At 45.7% G+C, this 25,456-nt stretch overlaps 1 protein-coding gene across 1 annotated transcript in view; it reads right to left on the reverse strand.

The window, feature by feature from the left end:
- Positions 1-23,491, reverse strand: part of ano1a (anoctamin 1, calcium activated chloride channel a) — a 228,890-nt gene extending 205,399 nt beyond the window's left edge. Inside the window, exon 1 of the mRNA XM_078549492.1 lies at positions 23,350-23,491. Coding sequence (XP_078405618.1) covers positions 23,350-23,407 — 58 coding nt within the window. The 5' untranslated portion in view covers positions 23,408-23,491. The remainder of the gene's footprint in view (positions 1-23,349) is intronic.
- Between the last annotated feature and the right edge of the window lie 1,965 nt (positions 23,492-25,456).

Below are 25,456 nucleotides of genomic sequence, written 5' to 3' on the forward strand. Positions count from 1 at the left end.
AAGTTGATGAGCTTCCATATCCTAAAATTATATTTATCGAGCTTGAAGATTGGAGATAAAATTGATTCTTATCAAGGCAATTGGGAGGCAGATGTGTGCTGTAAGATTACTGTGTAAGTTCTGCTGTTTATGATTGGATATCATAGTTAATTTCATTGAGACATACCCAGAACAACGTGTTTAAACAGGAGTATCCTGTTATTTATTTTTTTACATACTTTTTTTCTCTTTGGGAGTAGATCATCACTTCTTGCAGATTGGTGAAAGGAGGGAGGAAGGAGATTAAAAAAAATGAGTTCCAACTGTGACTAGAAAACTCAAACTTGTCACTGCACATTGTGAAAATCATGGGTTTTGTCAAGGTGCGTCATGTCATGTCAAATCACTGATCCAAACTAGAAGTGATAAAGGAAAGATGTTGCATTTATAAGATGTTTCACTTATCAGTGAAACACCTTATAAATTATGTCATAATTGGGTGCTTAATTGTATTCAGGAGGTGAACATAAGCTGGGGGATGGAAGGGAGACTCATCTGTGCTCATATGTATTGGAGCCGTTGGGTCTTGAGGTGCATGAAATGTAACGTGCATGTGTGTAAATAAAATCTTTTAAGTATATAAGGACCAGGCTCCAGTTATATCCTTCACCAGCTGGCTCTTTGAATTGGAACATTCAGAAGAGTGTTATCAGTCAGAATTTGAGACTGAAGAGATATTGGTTGGAATTCTCCACTCCTGCCAGTGGAGGGTTTCATGGTGGGTGGGAGCAGAAAATTCAGAGAGAGGCCAAAAGTCAGAATCTCGCTGGCGGGAAATCAGTTCGGAATTTTCCCCTCATCACTTCCGTGGCGGGATGATGGCGGATCGGGTTTCCCGCTGATGTATGTCGGGAACGCCATTTGCGTGCATTACCATGTCATGAATACTCATTAAAAATGCTACTCGCTGGAATCACGTTCCGCCTTTCATTTACATCCCATGCCAGCGGGAAATTAGACCGGTCTAAATCACGACTGGATATAATTGGCGTGCATCTGTCCACCATCACTTTGCTTGTGACTTTGTGGAGAGTGAAACATTCAAAGCCAACCTGCAATAGTGCTGCTCTGGTTTCTCAGCAATGCCAGTGTTATGCCACACTGGTGGGGGTGTAGGGTTGGTCTGCTCACGATGGCTGCCTCTGTGCTCTGGGAGGGCAGCACTCAGTGTGTGCTGTGGGTCTCAGGCAGGGCTGCACCCTGAAGAAGAGACCAGCATTGTGATGGGGTGGGAGGGGAGGATGACAGAGACATGAGGGAAAATGGGGTATGGTGGGGTTTGGAGTGAGAACAGGGGAACAACGGCTGGCAGAGGGGAGACTGAGGGTGGAGAACCTGGAGCCCGACATGGAAGACTGGGATGCAGACACAGAAAGAGCTATGGGGATCAAACTGCATGAATGAAAGGGGATAGGAGGGGTGGGGTACTTGTGTTTGTGTGGCACGAGAGGGATGGGTTGCATGGAGAGTCATGGAGGGGCGAGGGAAGGCAGACATTTTGTGATCAGCCATGAAGGAACAGGAGAGCTCATTGAAAGACAGTCATAGTCCTTGGACTGGGGCCAAGAAGTCAGAGAGAGGTTAAAGACAGTCCTGGGCTTTGTGCATCTCACAGTCAGTGTGAGAGACTAAAGGCAGTCCTGGGGCTCTGTGGACCTCACAGTCAGGGTGAGGGATTAAAGGCAGTCCCTGGGGATTTGCAGGCCACGCTACATGGCTATGCATGGCATGCACATTGTAGTCCCGCTCCAGGAAGGGGAAAGTCCTGTGTGTTCAATTGGGATAAGGCACAGCTTAGTGTGCAGGGCATGTTCATGGTCTTAGTGGGTGGCGATGAGGTGGGCTGGCTAGGTACTGGGCTGCAGATGGGATGCTCATGGTTAGGGGAGGCATCTGCAACCTGTAAATGGGAAGAAGTAGGAGGGTACTTGATGCTTTCTTGGGGGCGTTCTCTGTCTGTGATTGTGCGCACAACCTCGAGATGGGGAGGGGTGAGATCCACATGGAGCATGGGGACATCAGCAGTGATGGGTTCAGGTGGGAGGGCTTGAATATCCACCACAACAACAATGGGATCCAGGATTACTGGGGGAGGCTGGAGAATAAACGGAGGGAGGTCCACCTACACATTGTAAGTGTCCAGGAAGATTGGAGGGACCCAAATACTGATGGGGGAGGGTTGAAGCTGGTCTCGAAGTAGAAATGCAGCACCACCATCTTGAAACCCCAAAGTTATTGTGCAGTTTACAATCGAAACTGGAAAAGAATCTGCACATGAAGTGTCTGGGGCAGTGTGGGAGGAGCCCACAGCTGGACTAAGGGGTCCTTTCAGGGGGCACCCTCAAACTGCTTAGAGCCACAACATTGAAATAGAATCAGAGCCGAGAGAAAGAGGAAGACTTCCTTGAGATGGTGCAATTGGAGCCATTGCCTTTTGGTGTGCTTTAAGGAGAGACTGCAGGAGTCATTGGCTTCACAATACGGTTACAACATTTAAGCATTAACAGAAAAGTATATGAGAATGGAAAATGCAGGCAACTGTTAAGGAAGCACAGCTGCTGCATATCAGCCAGATCATCAATGAAAGGCTCTAACATGCTGTCTCCAATCGGCATGAAGAACAGGCAAAAGGTCATCCAGTCATTGCTGAAATGCAAGTTGAGTTTAATCAGCATACCAGTTCAGAGAAAGCAGGAGTGCCTTTGGTAAGGTGGCACACTTCATGAATGGGTCCAAACATCTTTCAACCTCTGTGGGATTGAGATGTCAAGTATCAGGGTTGGCATCTTGGCCACCTAGATCTGTGAGTTTGTGGTTCAGCTGCAAGGCTGTACCAGTGAAAAGCTAATAGTGCAGACGCAGCTCGAGGGCATGACAGTGGCTGTTTGCGAGTAAGAGGTCTACTATATTTGCCCAGCATTTGGACTTGCACCTTCAACCCTCATGATTCACCAGGCCCTAATCTTTGGAAAGGTCAGCCACGAATCCTGTATCCGTGCGCTCTGGGAAGTGAAGTCAGCACAACAGTGCAAACACTGCGTCAAGGGACTTGATGCAGTCGTTGCAACCTTAATGAGAAACTTTTAGCGGACACTGAGATGTGCACATAGTTGGAGAAATCACCATGACTGCAGGTCTTGTGCTTTCGCACTACCAATGAAGGCAGCCATCTCATTTTGAGAAACAATTACAGCTAACCTTCCAAGGCCACTGAGCATGCCTAACATCAGGTAGGTGATGGCATATTGGTATTGTCATCAGACTAGTAATCCAGAGACCCAGGGTAATGCTCTGGGGACCTGGGTTCAAACCCCGCCATGTCAGATGGTGGAATTTGAATCCAATAAAAATCTGGAATTAAAAGTCTAATGATGACCATGACATTGTCGATTGTTGTAAAAACCCATCTGGTTCATGAATGTGCTTTAGGGATTTCCTTACCTGGCCTGGCCTACACATGACTCCAGACCCACAGCAATGTGGTTGACTCTTAAATGCCCTCTGAAATGGCCTAGCAAGCCACTCAGTTGTAACAAACCGCTACGAAGCCACAAAACTGGATGGACCACCCGGCATCGACCAAGGCACCAGAAACGAAAATGGCAATCTCAGCCCTGTCGACCCTGCCAAGTCCTCCTTACTAACATCTGGGGACTTGTGCCAAAATTGGGAGAGCTGTCTCACAGACTAGTCAAGCAACAGCCTGACATAGTCATCCTCATGGAATTATACCTTCCAGATAATGTCCCAGACACCACCATCACCATTCCTGGGTATGTCCTGTCCCACCAGCAGGACAGGCCCAGCAGAGGTGGCGGCACAGTGGTATACAGTCAGGAAGGAGTTGCCCTGGGAGTCCCCAACATCGACTCTGGATCCCATTAGGTCTCATGGCACCAGGTCAAACATGGGCAAGGAAACCACCCTCCCCCAGCTGATGAATCAGTGCTCCTCCATGTTGAACACCACTTGGAGGAAGCACTGAGGGTGGCAAGGATGCAGAATGTACTCTGGATGGGGGACTTCAATGTCCATCACCAAGAGTGGCTCGGTAGCACCACTACTGACTGAGCTAGACAAGTCCTAAATGATATAGCTGCTAGACTGGGTCTGTGGCAGGTGGTGAGGGAACCAACAAGAGAGAAAAACATAATTGACCTTATCCTCACCAACCTGCCTGCCGCAGATGCATCTGTCTATACAGTATTGGTAGGAATGACCGTGGCACAGTCATTGTGGAGACAAAGTCCTGCCTTCACATTGAGGATACCTCCCATCGTGTTGTGTGGCACTACCACCGTGCTAAATGGGATAAATTTTGAACAGATCTAGCAACTCAAGGCTGGGCATCCATGAAGCGCTGTGGGCCATCAGCAGCAGAGTTGTACTCAAACACAATCTGTAACCTCAGGGCCCAGGATATCCCCCACTCTACCATTACCATCAAGCTAGGGGATCAACCCTGGTTCAATGAAGAGTGCAGGAGGGAATGCCAGGAACGGCACCAGAAATACCTAAAAATGAGGTGTCAACCTGGTGAAGCTATAACACAGGACTACTTGCGTGCCAAACAGCATAAGCAGCAAGTGATAGAGCTAAGCAATCCCACAACCAATGGAACAGGTCTAAGCTCTGCAGTCCTGCAATATCCAGTTGTGAATGGTGGTGGACAATTGAACAAGTCACTGGAGGAGGAGGCTTCACATATCCCCATCCTCAACGATGGAGGAGCCCAGCACATCAGTCAAAAGATAAGGCTAAAGCATTTTATACAATCTTCAGCCAGAAGTGCCGAGTGGATGTTCCATCTCGGCCTCCGCTGGAGGTCCACAGCATCACAGATGCCATTCTTCAAACAATTCGATTCACTCCACGTGATATCAAGAAATGACTGAAGGCACTGGATACTGCAAAGGGTATGGACCCTGACAACATTCCGGCAATAGTACTGAAGACTTGTGCTCCAGAACTTGCCACGCCCCTAGCCAAGCTGTTCTAGTACAGCTATAACATTGGAATCTACCTGGCAATGTGGAAAATTGCCCAGGTATGTCCTGCACATAAAAAGCAGGACAATCCAACTCCGCCAATTACCACCCCATCAGTCTACTCTCCATCATCAGTAAAGTAATGGAAGGGGTCATCAACAGTGCTATCAAGCAGCGCTTACTTAGCAATAACCTGCTCACTGATGCCCAGTTTGGGTTCCAACAGGCCAACTCAGCTCCTGACCTCATTACAGCCTTGGTTCAAACATGGACAAAAGAGCTGAACTCCCGAGGTAAGGTGAGAGTGACTGCCCTTGACATCAAGGCAGCATTTGACCGAGTGTGGCATCAATGAGCCATAGCAAGACTGGAGTCAATGGAAATCAGGGGGAAAACCCTCCACTGGTTGGAGTCATACCTGGGACAAAGGACAATGTTTGTGACTGTAGGACGTCAGTCATCCCAGCTCCAGGACATCACTGCAGGAGTTCCTCAGGGTAGTGTGCTCGGCCCAATCATCTTCAGCTGCTTCATCAACGACCTTCCTTCCATCATATGGTCAGAAGTGGAGATGTTCGCTGATGATTGCACAATGTTTAGCACCATTCGCAACTCCTCAGATGCTGAAGCAGTCCATGTCCAAATGCAGCAGGACCTGGACAATATGCAGATTTGGGCTGACAAGTGGCAAGTAACATTAGCGCCCCACAAGTGCCAGGCAATGACCATCTCCAACAAGAGAGAATCTAACCATCGCTCCTTGATGTTCAATGACATTACCATCACTGAAACCCCACTATCAACATCCTGGTTACCATTGACCAGAAACTGAACTGGACTAGCCATATAAATACTATGGCTACAAGAGCAGGTCAGGCAATTAACTCACCTCCTGACTCCCCAAAGCCTGTCCACCATCTACAAAGCATAAGTCAAGAGTATGATGGAATACTCTCCACTTGCCTGGATGAATACAGCTCCCACAACACTCAAGAAGCTTGACAGCATCCAGGACAAAGCAGCCCGCTTGATTGGCACCACATCCACAAACATTCACTCCCTCCACCACCAACACACAGTAGCAGTGTATACCATCTACCATATGCACTGCAGGAACTCGCCAAGGCTCCTTCAACAGCACCTTCCAAACCAACAACCACTCACCATCCTGACTTGGAAATATATTGCTATTCCTTCACTGTTGCTGGGTCAAAGTCCCAGAACTCCCTTTCGAACAGCACTGTTGGTATGCCTACACCACATGGACTGCAGCAGTTCAAGAAGGCAGCTCACCACCACCTTCTCAAGGGCAACTAGGGATGGGCAATAAATGCTGGCCCAGCCAGGAAGCCCACCTCCTGTGAATGAATTTTAAAAAAACACCATGTTGTCTTGTGAGAAGAAGTTACTAACGCATTTTGCAAACACTTCCAGGAAAGAGTTTGACACATCTCCTTAACATAACACAAAGGTCAAGTAACTATTATTACTCAGCTTCACATCCCATGAATGTGAGGCAATCACTGAGTGGGAGCATGGCTCATCCTTGTAATAAGAGGGCACATAGCTGCACATAGCTGCATGTGCATGAAGCTTTCAAATGGCAAAAAACATTCTCATGAAGAGCAAATGTATTTAAAAATATGCATGATACATACAAGGATTGAACTCCTGTGACCCAGAAGTGATGTAAAAGTTTCTTAATTTTTCTAACCCTACTGCTACGTCTTGGTGTATCCCTGACATTCACAGCAGAGGTGCTGGCAGCCTGCTGACTGCTACACCCAGTTGTCTTTGGTGACGTTGGCAGGTGTTCTTTAGAGGGCTGAGACCTGGAGGGCCCTGGCCTGCTTGGGTCTCCTGCTATGAGGAAGGTGCACCCTCCTCAGCCTGTATAGCTACAGGTGATGGGGTCACAGGCAGAGGGGATTGAGATCGGCTGGCCACTCTCTGAGCCACTTGGATGAATGGCCCCAGGGTCTCCAGTGTTAGGAAATAGAGACTGTTTAAGTGAGTTATATTGGTATTTGTGGGTGTTAGGAATGAGTTTTAGCTTTAAAGTTTAAGTTTGATTTGTATTTCTGTGTTAAAAAAGGTCAAATATAGTTTTAGTTTCACTATAAAAAGGTGCTTGCATTTCTAATGAGAGTTTACAGCTTAAGAAGTTAACCAAATGCAAGGGTAGAAGAATTGGGCTATAGCCGAGCAACAGGGGCCCAGAGAGGCAGGTCCCTCCCATAGACACACACACAAGAAGAAAGACAGCAGTTTGATTCAGAGTCTGTTGGAGTACAGCTGGTTTGGAAGACAGCTGCCAAACAGAAGCCTAGAAGGGGACAGATAGCCAGTCCCAAGCTAAGGAAAACCCCAAAATCCAGGGGAGTGGAAATGGGGAATGTCCAAAGAAAACCTTCTAGTCAAAGGAAGGACAGGAACCTGGAAAAGGTCCTGTTAAGTGAAGTTAAGAGTGAGGGGCAGAGAGAAAAGCTCCAAGCTTCAGATTTAGAGACAAAAGCTGCAGAAAGCAAATTTAAAGCGAGAACAGCTTGCAAGAGGCAAGAAGGTCCAAAGAGACAACTGAAGGTCTGTAACTCTTTGCTATGGATATGTGAAAGCAATTGTACTGTTGACAGCTGAGTTGGTGAGAGAGAGTGGTGATTGGAAACCCTTGTGATAAAGAGGGAGTTCAGAGAGACTGGTTGGCTTACAGTGTGACAAGCGTCTGGGGGAGCTCATGAGAGATCCATAGCATCTGGTTGAGGTGGCATCTGTCACTTGGTTTCAGAGTATGGTGTATCTGATCACAGGGTGCCTACTGGTACATGGACTGTGTACTTACTCTGGACATTAGAGTATAAGATAGATTTTGTACCGTTACAAATCTGTATATATCTGTGAAGGTACAGTTGTGGGTGAAGTAATATAGTTCATCTTTTCTTGTTAACTAAATGTTTTATTCTTTTGTTAAAAGTTCATCAGCTGATTCTTGTAACTCTATTCAGTAGCCCATTTCCATCAAACAAATTAAAACTTAGGATCCATCAAGCTGGGTTCCACTCTGGGATCAGGCTTGTCCAATGGTAACATCAGCTGGTGATCATAACACCAGCTGCTGGTCCTTGTCTCAATGAATGCCTGAGGGCCCCTGCCTGACTCCCAGAAGAGAAGGGGCTCCTGGAGGGAGGCCAAGGTGCCCCGCCCTCTCTCACCTCGCCACTGATGGATGCGACCAATGGCTATAGCGATGGAGTGCCGGTCCAAGCTCAAATATGGCAGACCCTGCTGGACTAAGGTCTCCAAGGTGGCCACTACCCTTTCCATGGAGACCTCAAGGCACTCACATATCAGAGCCATGGCATCAGACAGAATATTGTCAGGCTCCTCCATCCTTCGTTCTAGTCTGTTGACTGCCTCTCACAACTCCAGCTGAATTTCCGTTGCCTGTCATTGCACATCCAGCATGTTAGAGACGGCCACTTGCAGAGGCTCATCATCTGATTTGGACTCAGCGGGTGCCTGATCTCCAGCAGTCCTCCGAACGTCAGAGACCTGGGCTGTCACTGCCTCCGACTGCTGTGGAGACATGTTAGTGAGGAGTTCTCCAGAAAGTGACCCCGAGCCTAATTTAGATCCATGACCCACAGCGCTGTGTGTCTCTGCGCTGGTGGAGGGTGCAGGTGAATGCAGCGAGGGTTCTTCATCTGATGCATCCTCAGCATCCTCCTCTGAGATGGCCTGAGGGCTGGGGCTTATGCCTGGTCTGGAGCTCTGTCTGGGTCTGCTGGTGCCTGTAAGAGAGAGGAGATATATTTAGTTCATAAGCAGGCAGAATGTAACATTGCATGTCACTCACTATGATTATCAGGTTGTGATCAACTCATGGAGGGCTCATCCATGCTGACTTTCTGGGAGAGGCCAATCCCGCCTTCACCTGCCTGCCAGCTCGGCGACATCCTCCTCAAACTGGGACAGCTCCTGGACGTCTGCCGTCCCTCCTCCCGTCTGGGATATCACTTTCTGGTTGTGGGTGAGCTTGGCCTGCGTGAAGATAAATGGAATGGAACCTGATGAGAAGAGATGGAGAAAAGGTTGGGAAACATGCATGCCTGCTGTGCGTGCTGAGCCCTCCCCAGTAACAACTGAGGATGGAGTTTGGGCAGCATGATGGCTGAGATGCTGGTGATGTTAAAGTATCTGTGTGACAATTAGTGCTGATGTCTCCCTAATGTTGTGTGAGATCCCTGAGCAGTGTAACCCTTTGAGTGCATGATGTCATTATGAGAGTGTGAGATTGGAGTGAGCTGAAGGTTGCGTTACCCTGGCAGAGTGAATGAGATCATTCATCCTCTTCCTGCACTGGATAGCGTTTTTCTGGCAGGTACCTGAGGAGCTGATCTCCCTTGCAACCGCCTCCCAGGCTGGCGAGATAAGGCAGGTGGGCCTCCTGGAGCCATCCCTCGGGCAGTGGACATCCGGGTGCTGGCAGACTCCACAGACGAGGGCATCAAGGGCGTCATTGCTGAACTTGGGAGCAGCTTTTTTCTTTGGTCGAACCATATCAAGGAGTTTCCTTGAGGGTAATGTATGCGTTCTGGTGGTGTTTAAATATGGTGCCAGACCTTTGACCCATTAGGTAATGGCGGGGCACATAAATCAGTGCCTGGCCCACCATGTGATTTGGAGAGCTACTCACCGATGCATAATTAATGAGCTTTTGAGCCTGAAAGTGAGCGTGATTTGCCATCCCGCCACCCAGCGGGAAACGAGCTGTGAAACCCGCCCACTACCACAATTAGTCTCTGGAATGGAAAATTCCCCCCATTAGGACAGGTGACCAAATGCTTGGTCTAAGAGGTAGGTTTTAAGGAGTACCTTAATCAATCAAAACAGATTTACTGGACGTTTACTCCATTGTTGTTTGTGGGATCTGTCGATGCTGGGAGGCTGTTTACCCTGGCTGGACAGTATAGAGCTGGGGTTCATAGTCTAATGATAAGAGGCTGGCCATTTACGACTGGGATGAGGAGAAATTAAGCAAAGACAGCATGGATTTCTTAAGGGAAAATCATGTTAGACTTGCTGGAGTTTTTTTGAAGAGGTAACAGAGCGGGTTGATGAGAGCAATGCAGTTGATTTTGTGTACATGGACTTCCAAAAGGTGGTCAATACTGTGCCACACAACAAACTTGTGAGCAAAGCTGTAGCTCATGGAATAAAGCAGGTAAATGAAACATAGATATGAAATTGGCTGAGTGACAGTAAACAGAGAGTAGCGGTTAATGGATGTTTTGTGTGCAGGAGGGAGGTTTGTAGTGGAGTTCCTCAGGGGTCAGTGTTGGAACCCTTGCTTTTCCTGTTATATATTAATTACCTCTAGACCTTGGTGTACAGGGCACAATTTTAAAGTTTGTGGATAGTACAAAACTTGGAAGCACTGTGAACTGTGAGGAGGATAGCGTAGAACTTCAAAAGAGCATAGACGAGTTGGTGGAGTGGGCAGACAGGTGGCAGACGAAGTTCAATACAGAGAAATGTGAAGTGATTCATTTTGGTAGGAAACACATGGAGGGAAAACATAAAATAAAGAGCACATTCTAAAGGGGCTACAGGAGCAGAGGCACCTGGCTATAAATCTGCATAAGTCATTGAAGATGGCAGGACAGGTTGAGAGAATGGTTAATAAAGCATACAGTATCCTGGGCTTTATTAACAGGGGCGTAGAGTACACGAGCAAGGGGGTTATGCTGAACTATGTTGAGGTTATGTATAGGATGCTAGTTTGGCCTCAGCTGGAGTAGTGCATCCAGTTCTGGGCGCCACACTATAGGAAGGATGTAAAGACATTGGAGAAAGTGCAGAAAAGATTCACAAGAATGATTCCAGGGATGAGGAACTTCAGTTAAGAAGATAGATTGGAATAGTTGGAGTGGTTAGGCCTGTTTTCGATGTAGAAAAGAAGGCTGAGAGGAGATTTCATAGAGGTGTTCAAAATCCTGAGGTGTCTGGACAGGGTAGATATGGAGAAATTGTCCCCACTTGTGAAAGGTTCAAGAACGAGAGGGCACAGATTTAAAGTAATTGGTAAAAGAAGCAAAAGTGACATGCGGAAAAACTTGTTTGCACAGCGAGTGGCTAAAGTTTGGAATGCACTGTCTGAGAGGGTGGTGGAGGCAGGTTCAATCAAAACATTCAAAAGGGATTTAGACTGTTATCTGAAAGGGAAGAATGTGCAGGGTTATGAGAGAAGGCAGGAGAATTGCACTAAGGGAATTGCTCATTTGGAGAGCCAGTGCAGATATGATGGGCTGAATGGCTTCCTTCTGCAGCATAACAGTTCCGTGATTCTGAAATTTCTTCACTCAGATGTTTAGGAATCTTTGGAATTCTCTACACTGGATGGCTGTGGATGCTCAGCCATTGAATATATTCAAGACTGAGATTGACAGGTTTTTGCACACTAGGAAATTGAGGGATATGAGAAGAGAGTAGGAAAGTGCAGTTGAGGTAGGTGATCAGCCATGATCTTATTGAATGCAGAGTAGGACCAAAGGGCCATATGGCCTACTCCTGCTCCTATTTCTTACATTCTCATGTACCATGGAGGGATGAGTTGATTTTGGATGTCCATTGCCCAGATATGTCGTCTTGAATTCACATCCATTCCAATCTTTATGAACTCCTATCTTGTGGAAAACTGGTAAGAGTGAAAGAATGGAGCAGAAATTGGTAACAAGGTCGCCAGGACCAAAAGCTCCTACTAATTTCTGCAATTCATTCTGGTTACATTGATGAGCTGCTTCTCTCCAGCAATGAAGTAGTCTGCGGTCCTGTCATTATCATCCAGTTTGAGCGCCTTTGCAATGGGAATGTGCCTGACTTGCACTCAGCTACTTAAGCAGCAGCACGACTGCGATCAGAAGGTCACAGATGTTCAAATTGATCGATGGAGTTTTTCCAATAAAAAAACTTAAGGATGCACAAGGTCAGAGACAGGATAGCAAAACAAAGGGTCATGACTATATGCTGAAATGAATTAAATTTAGGCAGGATGTAAGAAAGTACTGTCTCACTAGAAGTGTCAGCTTTATAATTGCTTACTAAGGGAAATTGTAGGGGAATATAGCTTAGATCCATTCAAGATCATGTTGGACAAGTATCTTGAAAAGAAACACATCACCAGTTACAGCAGGATGATGGTTGATATGGATCAATGTTGCTATCCAGCCTTCAGATTTTCTATTTATCTGAGAGACAAAATGATAGGCACAGACATGTGTCTCATGACTGTATAGAAGAGCATGTTCCCCATTCTGGGGAGGGGCTGCACACAAAAAGACATCTTACAGTCTAGCAGTGTACTTATTTCTGTCCCATTTGCTTTATTTTTTCTTTGGCAGAAAATTGTTGTTGCTACTCTAAGTGTTAATATTGAAACTGCGATGTTAATTTCTAATGTTGCATGTAATTCTTGCTTTTAGCGAGCGCACTAATTTAATGTTCTGGCCAATGGTCTAGGTTTCTAAAAGTTGTCCCACAGTGATTTATACATGAAAGGCAATGAAGGTTACTGTACACTCCATGGAAATAGACAAAATGCACACATGCACTGGGAAATTCTGGACAAAATGCTGTTCAGAGATATGAAACAGGCACAGAGCAATATCCTGTATATGTCAAGCTGCAAATGACAATAAACAGTAGCAGAAGACAATGACTGGATTTGCTGAAAAATGTATTCTTGGCATTTACTTTAGGTAGACATATACTGTGATCAGTATCAAATAACAGCAAAAGTTTGCTTTTTTATAAGATTCTTAATGTAATAAAATATCCATGGCAGTTCATGAAGGTATCACCAGCCAAAGCTGAACTTCAAGCCAAAGAAGGAGATTTAAAAAAAATTGTTCTTGGAATATGATCTTTGCTGGAAAGACAGTTTTATTGCCCATTCCCAATTGCCTTTGAGAAGGTGGTGGTGAGCTGCCTTCTTGAATGACTGCAGTCCATGTAGTGTAGGTACACCCACAATGCTATGAGAGAGGTAGTGCCAGGAATTTGACCCAGCAACAGTTAAGGAATGGCAATATAGTTCCAAGTCAGGGTGGTGTGTGGCTTGGAGGGAAACTTGCAGGTGGTGGTGTTCTAATGCATCTGCTGCCCTTGTTCTTCTGGGTGGTAGAGGTCGTAGGTTTGGAAGGTGCTGTTGAAGAAGCCTTGGCGAGTTGCTGCAGTGCATCTTGTAAAAAGTACACATTGGTGCCATTATGCGATGGTGGTGAAAGGAATGAATATTTAAGATGGTGGAACAGGTCTGATCAAGCAGTCTGCTTTGTCCTGGATGGTGTGGAGTTTCTTGAGTGTTGTTGAGGCTGGGCTCATCCAGGCAAGTGAGGAGTATTCCATTACACTCCTGACTTGTGCCTTCTTGATGATGGGGTGAAGAGGTGAGTTACTTGCCTCGGAATACCGTGCCTCTTGTAGCTACATTATTTATATTTTATACAGTATCTATTTTGGGAAGGGGTGACCAAATATTTGGACAAAAGAAGGATTTTAATGAGGAAGAGATTGAAATGGAGAGGGGAAGGATTTATGGAGCGATTTCAAGAGTACGGAGCTCAGTGGCTGAAGACACTGCTACTTTTGATGGGTGAAAGGAAGAGATGACACACAAGAGGTCAGAGTTGGAAGTACATGGGCTGAATTTTGAGAGGGGTGGGCTGCATAGTATGAGGGGGTTAGTTTCTGTTAGGAAACCCAGGAATTCAGCTCTCCCCTTGTGTGTAGTTTTGACTTGCCAGGTTACCTGCAGAAGTCAATCTGATTGACAGAGTTGGTTTCCAGCCAGGGAGTAAGCAATCAGGAACAAGATGCAACTGCAGGTAAGTTGCCTCCTGTTCTTAGTGGGACCTTGAGTTTGGGTCCAAAAACTGACCCTGGGAGAAGGGGTCTGATCCTTGACCGCAGGTTGGTCGGGGGTGGGGGGGGGAATGGAGGGGGGGGTGGCACTTCCCAACGGGGGGATAGGGCATCAGATTTTGGAGGGGATGGGGGGTAGCTTGCGTAGCTGGAAGGAAGCAATTACCTTCACCCCAAAGTTGCCTTCACCTCCCTTCAGCTGAGGCATGGGAAATCCAGTTGTCCAGGGTTAAAATAGCAAATCAGGTTTGATCAAAGACTGCCAGACCCAGCAAAATGTTAAATTAGCTAACTGGCATCCTGGGAGCTGATTGGTTTCCTACACTTTGCCCTGCCTGTATTAAATCTGGAAACTTGTGGTTTGGGATTGGGTTGGGTTTTGAAAGTTTTAATGTATTACCCGAGCCCCAGACCACCTGTTTCTATCATTTAAGATTTAGTCTGATGATGTTGGGAAGGATAGGGTCCTAAGGTCAGAGGAGGTTACAATCATCGAGCATTTCAATCATATTAACAATCTGTGCTGTTCAAAATATCTGTTGCATAGTCACATTAATAGCATTTTAAAATTTCTTTTGGCAATCCAAGTACAAGCCATAAATGTTCAGGAGGGTGAGGCAATGTATTCACTCAGTACTGTCACCTCAAGTTGATACCATGACAGCACTGGCATGACAGAAAGCAACTTGCATTTATATATCTGCTTTATCATATAAAACCATCTCAAAGCTCTAAACAGAGAAGTGTAGTAAACAAATGACAAGCCAAAGGAGTGATGATGACGGGTGATCAAGCATTTGGTCAGAGAGTTGGGTTTAAAAGAGAATGGCATGCACCTATAATGGTTAAAAGGTGGAACAGAATGATCATATCATATGACTGAGTGGATGGTGATGAATGAGAATCATGTCAAAGGCAGCAAGAATGGAGGCTGGTTGCATGGCATTGTTTATAGTTGAATTGTACGCTTAACCATCAGCAAGTGGAGCAGGCCTTAATAACATACTCACGAGACACAAACCAAACTGGCTGGTTGTTGTAGATGCTTATATATATTATAGGTACCTCACTAGCAACTACTACAAGGAAAATCAAACCAAAATGACCATCCTTTACCTTCTGCTGTACTTGGATAGTGTCAACAAGAGCTGCTCCAGTCATCACTTGCACAACTTTCAAGCCAGGTTAACAAAGGAAAGATGGATATTTGCTTTTTAATGTATGTATTTAAAATTGTAATTAAAAGACTAGGGAGAGAGGTTAGGAATAATACATTTACAGATGGGTTGCTAGAGCATGGAATGCTTTGCCACAGGTAGTGATTGAGACAGATTGCATTATATCTTGTAAGGTAAAATTGGATTAATATTTGAAACAGAAAAAGATGCAGGGCTATGGAGAGAAAATGAAGCACTGGGGTTGGTTTTAGAATGCACATGTAAAGACACAATTAAGTAAATACCCTCTTCCCCTGTTGTAGATTTCCATGGTTTGATGTGTTGAAAGTTGCCTATTATATATTGTTGTAACATTTCAATATATTTTGTTTCACTCTTTTGATTTGTATACTCTTGTTTCAATATTAGATATTTTCGGCCTTTACACATATTGGAACAAGTGGGACACATACAAGTGCACCCAAGGGCAAGGAGAATCGAACATATGTAACATGCTGAGGGGTAGCAGAGTAGACAAAAATTAATGCTGGAGTTGCAGGCATGTTTAACATAATGAAGCAAAATCTTTATTTTGCATAAGAGGTAAACCATATCATTTCCAGGTGGTAATGGCATCTGAATCTGATACAGATGTATCAAATACTGCAGGGCAATGAAAGCTACTAAAGAAATTATGAATTTACAGGACTATTTTAGGCCTTTATCAAGTCAGTGGGCCGATTTGATTACTCAGTACTCCCATCACTCTGCCAATTACTTTATTTGACAGCACCATTGATTGGAATAGAGATGAGAAAAATGATTCTTTGGATTGCCCAATCTATGAAAATGGGTAAAAGATTGATATGAGAAATAGTTTTTAAGTGAGAATTTCAATGATCATATTTGTGCCAGGATTTTATTTGAGGCAATGGAGACTTGAAAGGTGAATATAAAAGAGAAAATAGGAAATATGGACTGCAACATAGAAGAAGGTGTTGGAGAAACATAGAAAGAAACAGGAGAGAAATAAAAGGAACAGGCAAGAAAGAACAGCACATTAATTGCAAGAAACAATATAATGAGATTGAAAAGAGAAAAACAGTGATAGAATAAAACCAATATTATATTGTAAACTTGAATGCACACAAATAGAGGAACAGCTTCATTGCCTCTCGCCTTATTCTTTGCAAATTCACATTGGCTCCTGATAATATGTGGTTTGCAAGAATGTTTTAGGAACAAAACAAATTTTGTAAACAGGAAAATGTAATTTGGCCCTTTGCAGTTAATCTCAGTCCTGCTTTTCCATGATATCTCTTAACCTCATCTTTCTCCAGAAATGTAACTAGCTATTTGGGCATTTATAATTAACTTTGACATAGATAAGCGTGGAGTGGTGCACTGTGGTAGGAAGAACAAGGAGGCTACATCATCCTTGGAAAATAACACTCTAAATGGGAGAGAAGTTAAATGTTTCTAGAGGCACATTTGCCCAAATCTTCAAAAGTTCCAATGCATGTTATCAGGGCCAGAAAATGCAAAGTATTGAGGCTCATCGCTAGAGGAATAATTATTTATTTACTTACAATTTATAATTTACAGAGAAGTTATGTTAAAGTTGTACAGAAGCTTGGCTAGTCTACATCTAGAGTACTGTGCACAGTTCTGGAAACCATCTTACAAAAAAGATAGTGAGGCATTTAGCATTGGAGAAGGGGGGTAAAAGGATTTACAAGGATAATACCAGAACTGAGAGGTTACAACTACCAGGAAAGACTGAACAGGCCAAGGGTTATTTTGTTCGGAAAAGTGAAGGTTAATGGGGCGACCTAACAGAAGTCTTTAAAATTATGAAGGGATTTGAAATGTTTCCACTAGTGAGGAAATCCAAAACTAGGAGCCATAAAAATAAAATAGTTACTCATAAGTCCAATTCAGAATTAAGGAGCAGCTTCTTTACCCATGGGAGTGGTTAGAATGTAGCACATGCTACCACGTGGAGCAGCTGAGGAAAATAGCATAAAGACCTTTAAGGGACAGCTAAATAAGTACACGAGGGGAAAGAGAAAAGGATCTGCAGATTGGGTTAGATGAAGTAGGGTGGGAGGAGGCTTGAGCAGAGCATAAATACTAGCACATACCAGTTGGGCCGAATGGCCTGTTCCAGTGCTATACATTTTATCTAATTCTACGATTACATTTACGCTCATTGTTTCAATTACCTTTCCTATTAGCTTAACAGGAAATCGGGAAAACCGTTCATAATTTAGTCGTCCTTTTTCTAAAAAAAATCATTCGAAAATAATTCATAGATGTGCTGAGTAAGGACCATACACAGCCAAGGCACGGGACAAATAATCCAATTTATTCCACGCACAGGTGGGCCTTCATAAATCACAATGTCAGAGATCAAGAGCCGGAACTTTTTGACTGGCGGATTAAACTGTATCCCATTGTATGCACTATTTATACCATAGCTCAGGTCTCTAGATGCACTGGGCATCAGCGAAATCCTGTATATGGGTCTGTGACCATGCAACGAATGCCAAAGATTTGGTGCTAACAGTCTTTATACGTGACAGGAGCACTCTGCAATGCAGATAGCAGTGGATAACTACACCACTGGATCATTGCACAAGCTATTTTGTTTATGGTCGTTAGAACACCAGAAGTAATTTAAAAATAGATTTGTAAAACTATCTTTCAAACGCATCGGATCGTCTTATGAACATAAACCAACTGGGATTCCCCTTGGACACATTTTTAATCCAGCAGGCGGAAAGGGGTGTCAGTCCTTTGTAGTTCAATTCCGTTAGCTGGTTGATAAATCTGATATATCTATAGATAAATGTCGCATCAATTGGGGGCGCAACAACCTCACTCGGAGTTCTTTAGATTTTCATCCCTCTCCAAAACATTTACAGACGAATGGTACCGAGTACTTTGGAAGATTTTTTAATTTAAAAAAAAGGGATATTGAGCTCATGTTTGTCAATTGCACGGGTGGCAATGCACCATGGAAATAAAGTGAACCGGGTAACGAGCGAGATTTTAACTCTTTCCAATCCCATTCACTTACCCAGAGTTATACCGTGGTCTTTATTAAAAGCTGTAATCCGCAAGCTCACCTGGACATTTCCTACATAACGCTATTGTCAAACGGCCACATTGGGCGTCTGATAGGTAGATCGAGTACAGAAACCGGTCAGTGTATTGTGTGGCAGGATCTGTCTTTTTTTTTAACGCGGGGATTGCTGTTAACAAAAGCTAACATCGGTGATTGGCGATAAATTCAAACGCTCTTGGATTGATTGGCAGCCAATCGACAATGGGTACCTCCAGAACCTGATTCCTGCAAACATTGCGCACTCTTCCTAGCGCATTTTCAGGCATCGCATTCAGCGATTGGTCCAAAGTAAAACAACAGCGAATCTGAATTGAAGAGGTAAAGGTCGGAACAGTCAAACTGAGGATCTGGGTGAAAATAAAAACACGCAAAGAAAGGCATTTTGCGTAATGTGACATAAAACGGGGCCTGGTAGAGTAGCTGAGCGGCAACTGTTTCAATGGCCAAAAAAAAACAGATTTAAGGGACAGGAGGAAAGATTTGTTTGTGCACTGTGATCTGGAATGCAAGCCATAACACGATGGTGCGTGCATATTCAATAATAAAGTTCAAAGGGAATTGGATAAACTCTTGAAAGGAAGATAAATGCAGGGTGATGGGGGAAAAGATCAAAGGAGTGGGATCAATTGGCTAGCTCTGCCAAAGAGCTGGCACTGGCGCGATGGGCCGAAAGGGGCCGATGTGCAATGATTCTGCGTTGCATCATTCTTTGATTGTGTAGAACAAGATATCCTTCAGCTCACAGCAATGAAACAAGAGAGGTGTTACTATATATGCATTGGATATGTAGTCGTTTAGTTAGAAGCAGTTAGGCTTTGCAAGTGGGTTCCAATATACCAAAGGAGCAGGAGTAGGACATTTAGCCCCGCGAACCGGCAACGCCATTCGACTAGATCAGGCTGGTCCAACTTTTCCACTTGGGCGATGGGGGGAATGGGGGTCACATTTCTATTTTTTTCCTCTCTCAAGGGCAAATGAGCAAATTTCAGAAAGGTCGGTTTTGGCACAACACTAAACCAGAGTTTCAAAATAAAGTTGAGGTATGAAGAAAGGAAGCAGCTTGCTGAGCAAAAATAAAGCAATGTCAAAGCGATAAATTGTTAATTAAAAAGAGTAATTAATAAAGACCACCATTATATTGTGAGAGGGAGAGTGTCTGTTTGTCTGGCTCACTCCTAGTCTCTTGGTTCTCACTCACCCCCCGCCCCCCCCCAGCTGTGTGGAGTGAGTGTGATTGTGTGTTGGTGTGTCGGGGTGAGGGACAGTGGGAATCCCGAGACTGCCAGAGCCAGATACATCCCCTCACTCACTCAATCTCTCTCCCACACTCCCTCCCTCACTCATTCTCTCTCCCACACTCCCTCACTCATTCTCTCTCCCACACTCCCTCAATCTCTCTCCCACACTCTCTCACTCCCTCTCCCACTCCCTCACTCACTCAATCTCTCTCGCACACTCCCTCAATCTCTCTCCCACGCTCCCTCACTCATTCTCTCTCCCACACTCACTCACTCTCTCTCTCCCACACTCCCTTACTCATTCTCTCTCCCTCACTCCCTTACTCATTCTCTCTCCCACACTCACTCACTCATTCTCTCTCCCACACTCCCTTACTCATTCTCTCTCCCACACTCACTCACTCATTCTCTCTCCCACACTCCCTTACTCATTCTCTCTCCCACACTCCCTTACTCATTCTCTCTCCCACACTCACTCACTCATTCTCTCTCCCACACTCCCTTACTCATTCTCTCTCCCACACTCCCTTACTCATTCTCTCTCCCACACTCACTCACTCATTCTCTCTCCCACACTCCCTTACTCATTCTCTCTCCCACACTCACTCACTCATTCTCTCTCCCACACTCCCTTACTCATTCTCTCTCCCACACTCACTCACTCATTCTCTCTCCCACACTCACTCACTCATTTTCTCTCCCACATTCCCTCACTCATTCTCTCTCCCACATTCTCTCACTCATTCTCTCTCCCACACTCCCTCAATCTCTCTCCCACACTCTCTCACTCCCTCTCCCACACTCCCTCACTCACTCATTCTCTCTCCCACACTCCCTCCCTCCCTCAATCTCTCTCCCACACTCTCTCACTCCCTCTCCCATACTCCCTCACTCACTCAATCTCTATCCCACACTCCCTCACTCCCTCAATCTCTCTCCCACACACTCATTTTCTCTCCCACACTCCCTCATTCATTCTCTCTCCCACACTCCCTCACTCATTCTCTCTCCCACACTCCCTCAATTTCTCTCCCACACTCATTCTCTCTCCCACACACACACTCTCTCCACACACTCCATCACACTCATACACTCTCTCTCACCCGCACCCCAGGGCAAAGAGTCTCTTCATCCTCACCACGCACCCCCTCCACCCCATGCACTCGTGAGCCAATCAGCAGCAAAGGCAGGACAGAAGCAGCCTGTGATTGGAGGAACGGTTTCTTTCATAATCTTCCACTGCACTTACCCGCATTTTGAAAACTGGGGGCCACATCTAGCCCACAGGCCGCGTGTTGGACAAGCTTGAACTAGATCATGGCTGATCTTCTATCTCAACACCATTCTCTGCGCTATCCCAATATCCCTTGAGGCCATTAGTATCTAGAAATCTTATCAATCTCAGTCTTGAACATACTCAATGACTGAGCCTTCACATCCCTCCAGGGTAAGGAACTCCAAAGATTCACCACCCTCTGAGTGAAGAAATTCCTCCTCATCTCAGTCTTAAATGGCCTGCCCCTTAACTCTGAGACTGTGTCCCTGGGTTCTAGAGCCCACCCCCTCAGCTAGGGGAAACATTTTACCCTGTCAGAATTTTGCTCGTTTGACGTCAGGGGTAACGGGAGTATCTGCTATTTATTGCATGATGTAATGCATTCGCCACATTCGTGGAAATCGAGGGTCAGGACAACACGTATTCATTGCATTTGATGGAGGCTTCCACTGATAAATATATTTGAAGGGAGTCCTGAAAGTTTTAAGCCTCGAGCCAAACCAAAAAAAAACCAACGAATTGGAGTCCGGTTTTCATCATCCAAAGTACAAAATAAAACGTGTGTACAGGAGTCTCCATAGTAACTGCAACCTGGAGAGTCAGTCCACTTCCTTGGGTATGCGGGTGTTGAACCGGAGACATTTGTACCGGCTCGGAGAACACTTTCTGAACCTGCGGGTTGGCTCGAAGGCGAGAGGAGCCTCGATATTTCTGGCGGTGCAACCTGAGACTCTCTGCCCCATTAACCCAGCCAATCATTCTCGCGCGTTCTTGTTAAGTCAGTTACTTAATAGCAAGCGACACATAGCAGCCTCGGTACGACAAGCGGAATTTCCCCTGAGCAATTTCTCGGCTCGACCTTTGGGTGCTCCGAAAAGCACAAAAAGGACACTTCTATCTCGCTTTCGAGAAAATTCCCAGAGTGGTTGTCCCCTATCCTTCCAGCGAGCACGGTCAATTTCGAGTCAGTATCCTGTGCCAGTTCAGTTACCCTGTCCTGTAGGACACTTAACAGGGAGTGTGGTTGGAATAGATACTGTCGGTGACCAGGCAGAAAACGTTGAGAACCAAGTGATACCGTTTTTGCTCAGATAATGGCCGTTAAGGGTGCCTTTAAAAAAATAGCCTTCTCTCCTCCCCCTCCTCCCCCCCACCCCCAAAAAAAATGGGTTGCTACAATTTTAAATATGGCTAAAGTAATAAACGAGGATGGAAAATACGAGGCCTGGGGTAGTGGGTTTTATTCTGTTGTAGATTGCCCCCCCCTCGGGGAAAGTAACACCTCCAACCTGCCAACTTTCCCACAAAGTGAAACAAAACCATACCATAGGACGGCCACACATGAGACAAAACAGATTGTGCAGAATTTATAATGTCCCTTTAAAGCATAAACTTAAGGTTTGCGCAAGTGCAGGTTAGATTTAGCCAGTTAAAGCCGCTCTGTATGGAGCACGTTTGTAATATCATAAAACTCACAGTGAGGATCCCACTTGCTCAGCTCGGAAACAATGCGAAGAGCCAGCGCACTTTTCCCCCTTAAGAAAACAGACAGCTGCTGTCTCTGTCTCTCTCTCTCTTTCTCTCTCTCTCCCTTTCTCTCCCTGTGTGTGTCAGCTCGTTTCCGTCTCCCGCTGGCTACTGCCGACTCCCAAAGAACCGTCTCTCCGCCGACTCTACTTTCTAAAGTGCTCAGTTGTTACTTTTAGAATCGGGCTCGGGTCCAAGCCCATGTCTAGCAGTTTCGGCAAGCAGACATCGCATTGAAAGCTCCCTCCCAATCTTCGTGGGAATGGGAGCGAGAGGGCCGAGAAGACACTGGCTTTCCCTCCCAACTCCATGCTCTTCACCGTCAAGGAGGACTTACTCTCTGCCTCGCAGTTAGCGCCCATAGTTGCCATTAATTGTTATTGTTTTTTTTAAAAAGGTACCGTCTCCAATACTAAACCCCATACCCGTACACTGGTCATTACTGGCTGCTACTGAAATAGCCACACAACACTCGGTTCAAAAAAAATCACTGGGCTAACCTTTCTGCTCTTTCAAAGGGCTGGCACAGTCAGGGATGGCCGAACGGCCTGGCTGCTGTGCTTTATCATTCCACGGTACAATACGTTGACAGTATCAGACATTACTCCAGGTATTAGAACATTGCCCTGTGCTTTTTTTAGGCACCTTTCGGAAATTAAGCGTGAGAAGCTTGGTAAGTCAGCGCGCATTTAACATAATCTCGAAGCCTATATCACACGCACAAGGTTTTAACTGGCAGGAGGGCAGCGCGGATATTTGAATCTCCCCTCGCTCGTTTACTTCTCCGACCGGCATCCGCAGCCACCTGTTAAAAAGCCGAAAAGCGACGGGGAAGGTTGTTTGTAGCTGGGAGAGCGCCTGTCCCCAGCCAGTGCTCAGCGGGTTGTTTAAACTGGGACTCAGTCGCCGGGTAAACAACCCGGTGTGAGCAAAAACAAAAGACACGCACCAACTATTTGCACAGGCGTCGAAGTTTGGCTCGCTTTTCGCCATCTTTCTCCCCATCTATGGCTATATCGCCTGGTTCCCCAGCAAGTCTGGTGGGGTGGGGGGGGAGTTGCGGATTATAACTCACCTCCTGCCCGGGTTCGCTGCCCACATATTCTCTGCAGATTATAGCCATTCCTGCTCATGGCGACCTGGCTGCAACACACTCCTCCAGTCTAGTGGGCTGTAACTGTGTACTGGTGACAGGAAACAGTGAGTTCCCCTTTTAGAGTTTGTTATTGTGCTTTATACATCCCCCACTCCCCCACTCCCCCCCCCTTCAAGACACACACATACACAACCTTTCTCCACGTCCCCCTAGTGTTCCCTCTCGCCACTCCTATTGTTCCTAAACTCCATCCACAGAGGAGAGAGGAAGGGAGCATTGGTATTGCAGATTCCCTTACAGGTCCCTGTGGGGATTTTTTTCCTCTCTCCGACACAGTTTTTCTATAAATATGGGATGAGCCCCCCGCTGCCTTGCTCAGACAGAAATGCCACCCGATCAGAGGTCCCAGCATGGAGTGGCACTGTGGGGCCGCTCGGCCCCTTTCCACCTGTCCTTGACACCGCTTTCTTCCTCCAGAAACCCCAAAATAAATTGGAGAAGGTATTCCTGGTGCTGCGTGGTGTCACATGAGACTCTGGGTCACAGAGACCCTGCTTAACCTCGCCTTGTAAAACACAAAATAAACATGAGTGCGCCCAATTTATATAAACACGAAAGATAAGGTTTGTCAACGTAATTACATCCAAACTTTTTTATTTATATACATATATATGTACACACACAGCCGCTCTCCAAACAACATATTCACAAGTTTGGATGTGTAGAGCTGATTCCCCACCCCTGCTCACGATAAGGGACCCACCCGACCCCCAGCTGGCACTTAGGAGAGTTAGTGCCACTCAGAAGGCTTCGGCTCCCTTTAGTTCCAGCAAAAATGCAGCCAGACTCCCTCTTGCATTGATTTATCAGGCCTGCGGGTCTGGGCTGAAGCCACCCACACAACACCCTCGCCCTAAACTGGAGCACCGCTCCAACCATTAATGGAATAAAGACCGGCCCCCGCGACCTTTAACATCCTCTCCTCGATCTCACAGGTCACCTCCGGCGAATGAAAGTGGATCCGGGCGTACACAGCAGCCCGAAGCTAGCACCCTTGCACTGAGCTTTCTGTGAGACAACAGAGGCCAGATCTGATCGGTCTGGCCCCTTTCTGCTCCGGCTCCATTAGGACCATTCCTGGACTTCACTACTTGCTCCGCAGACGCAGCCACACCGCTCACCGCCACAACAGCTTGCATTGATATAGCGCCTCTGAAATAGTTATGGTGTCCCAAGGCGCTCCACAGGAGATCTATCAAACAAGATTTGTTTCAAACCCACACAGGGAGAGGTTAGGGAAGAGTGACCAAAAGCTTGGTTAAAGAGGTACGTTTCATAGAGCACCTTGAAATCATAGAATCTTGCAGCACAGAAGGAGGCCATTGGACCTGAAGTTCCTGTGCTGGCTTTTTGAAAGGCACTGTGCAATTTAATCTTACACACCAGCTTTCCCCTATAATGCCATGTCATGTGTGCTCTGGCTGAAGGCTGGTTCATTACTGATGCGTTGTCCTGAACCGTTTTCTTGGCAGCTTTTTTGTCAGTGGTAGTTTGCCATTGCCTCCTCTGCCCTCCCCCCACCCCATAACCCTGCAAATTAGTCCTCTCCATGTCCAGTTTACTTCCCTAAGTTCAATGGAGTTGGATTCCATCACCCTTTCAGGTAATGTAATCCAGATCTTAGCTGTACAGTGCAAAGAAAATCCTTCTTTTGTCAAATATTTTAAACTGTTGACCTCTGGTCACTTACTCACGTGCCAGAGAAAAGTTTCTCCTTACTTGCTGTGTAAAATCCCTCCTCATTTTGAACACCTCTATTAATATTTCTCCTTAACTCTGTCTGCTCTTAGAAGAACAACCCCAGCTTCTGCAATCTGTCCACATAACTGAAGTCCCTCATCCCTGGCATAATTCTGGTAACCACCTCTATACCCTCTCCAAGGCTGAAAGGGTGGATCCCAGAATTGTACACAATGCTCCAGCTGAGACCTAACAAATGACTTATAAAGGGTTTAGCATGACATCCTTGTTTTTGTATTCAATGCCCATACATCAAAAACAAAGTATCCCAGACACTTTCTTAACC

Source organism: Cetorhinus maximus, chromosome 9 (assembly GCF_964194155.1).
Source record: "Cetorhinus maximus chromosome 9, sCetMax3.hap1.1, whole genome shotgun sequence".
In the NCBI taxonomy this organism is placed as follows: domain Eukaryota; kingdom Metazoa; phylum Chordata; class Chondrichthyes; order Lamniformes; family Cetorhinidae; genus Cetorhinus; species Cetorhinus maximus.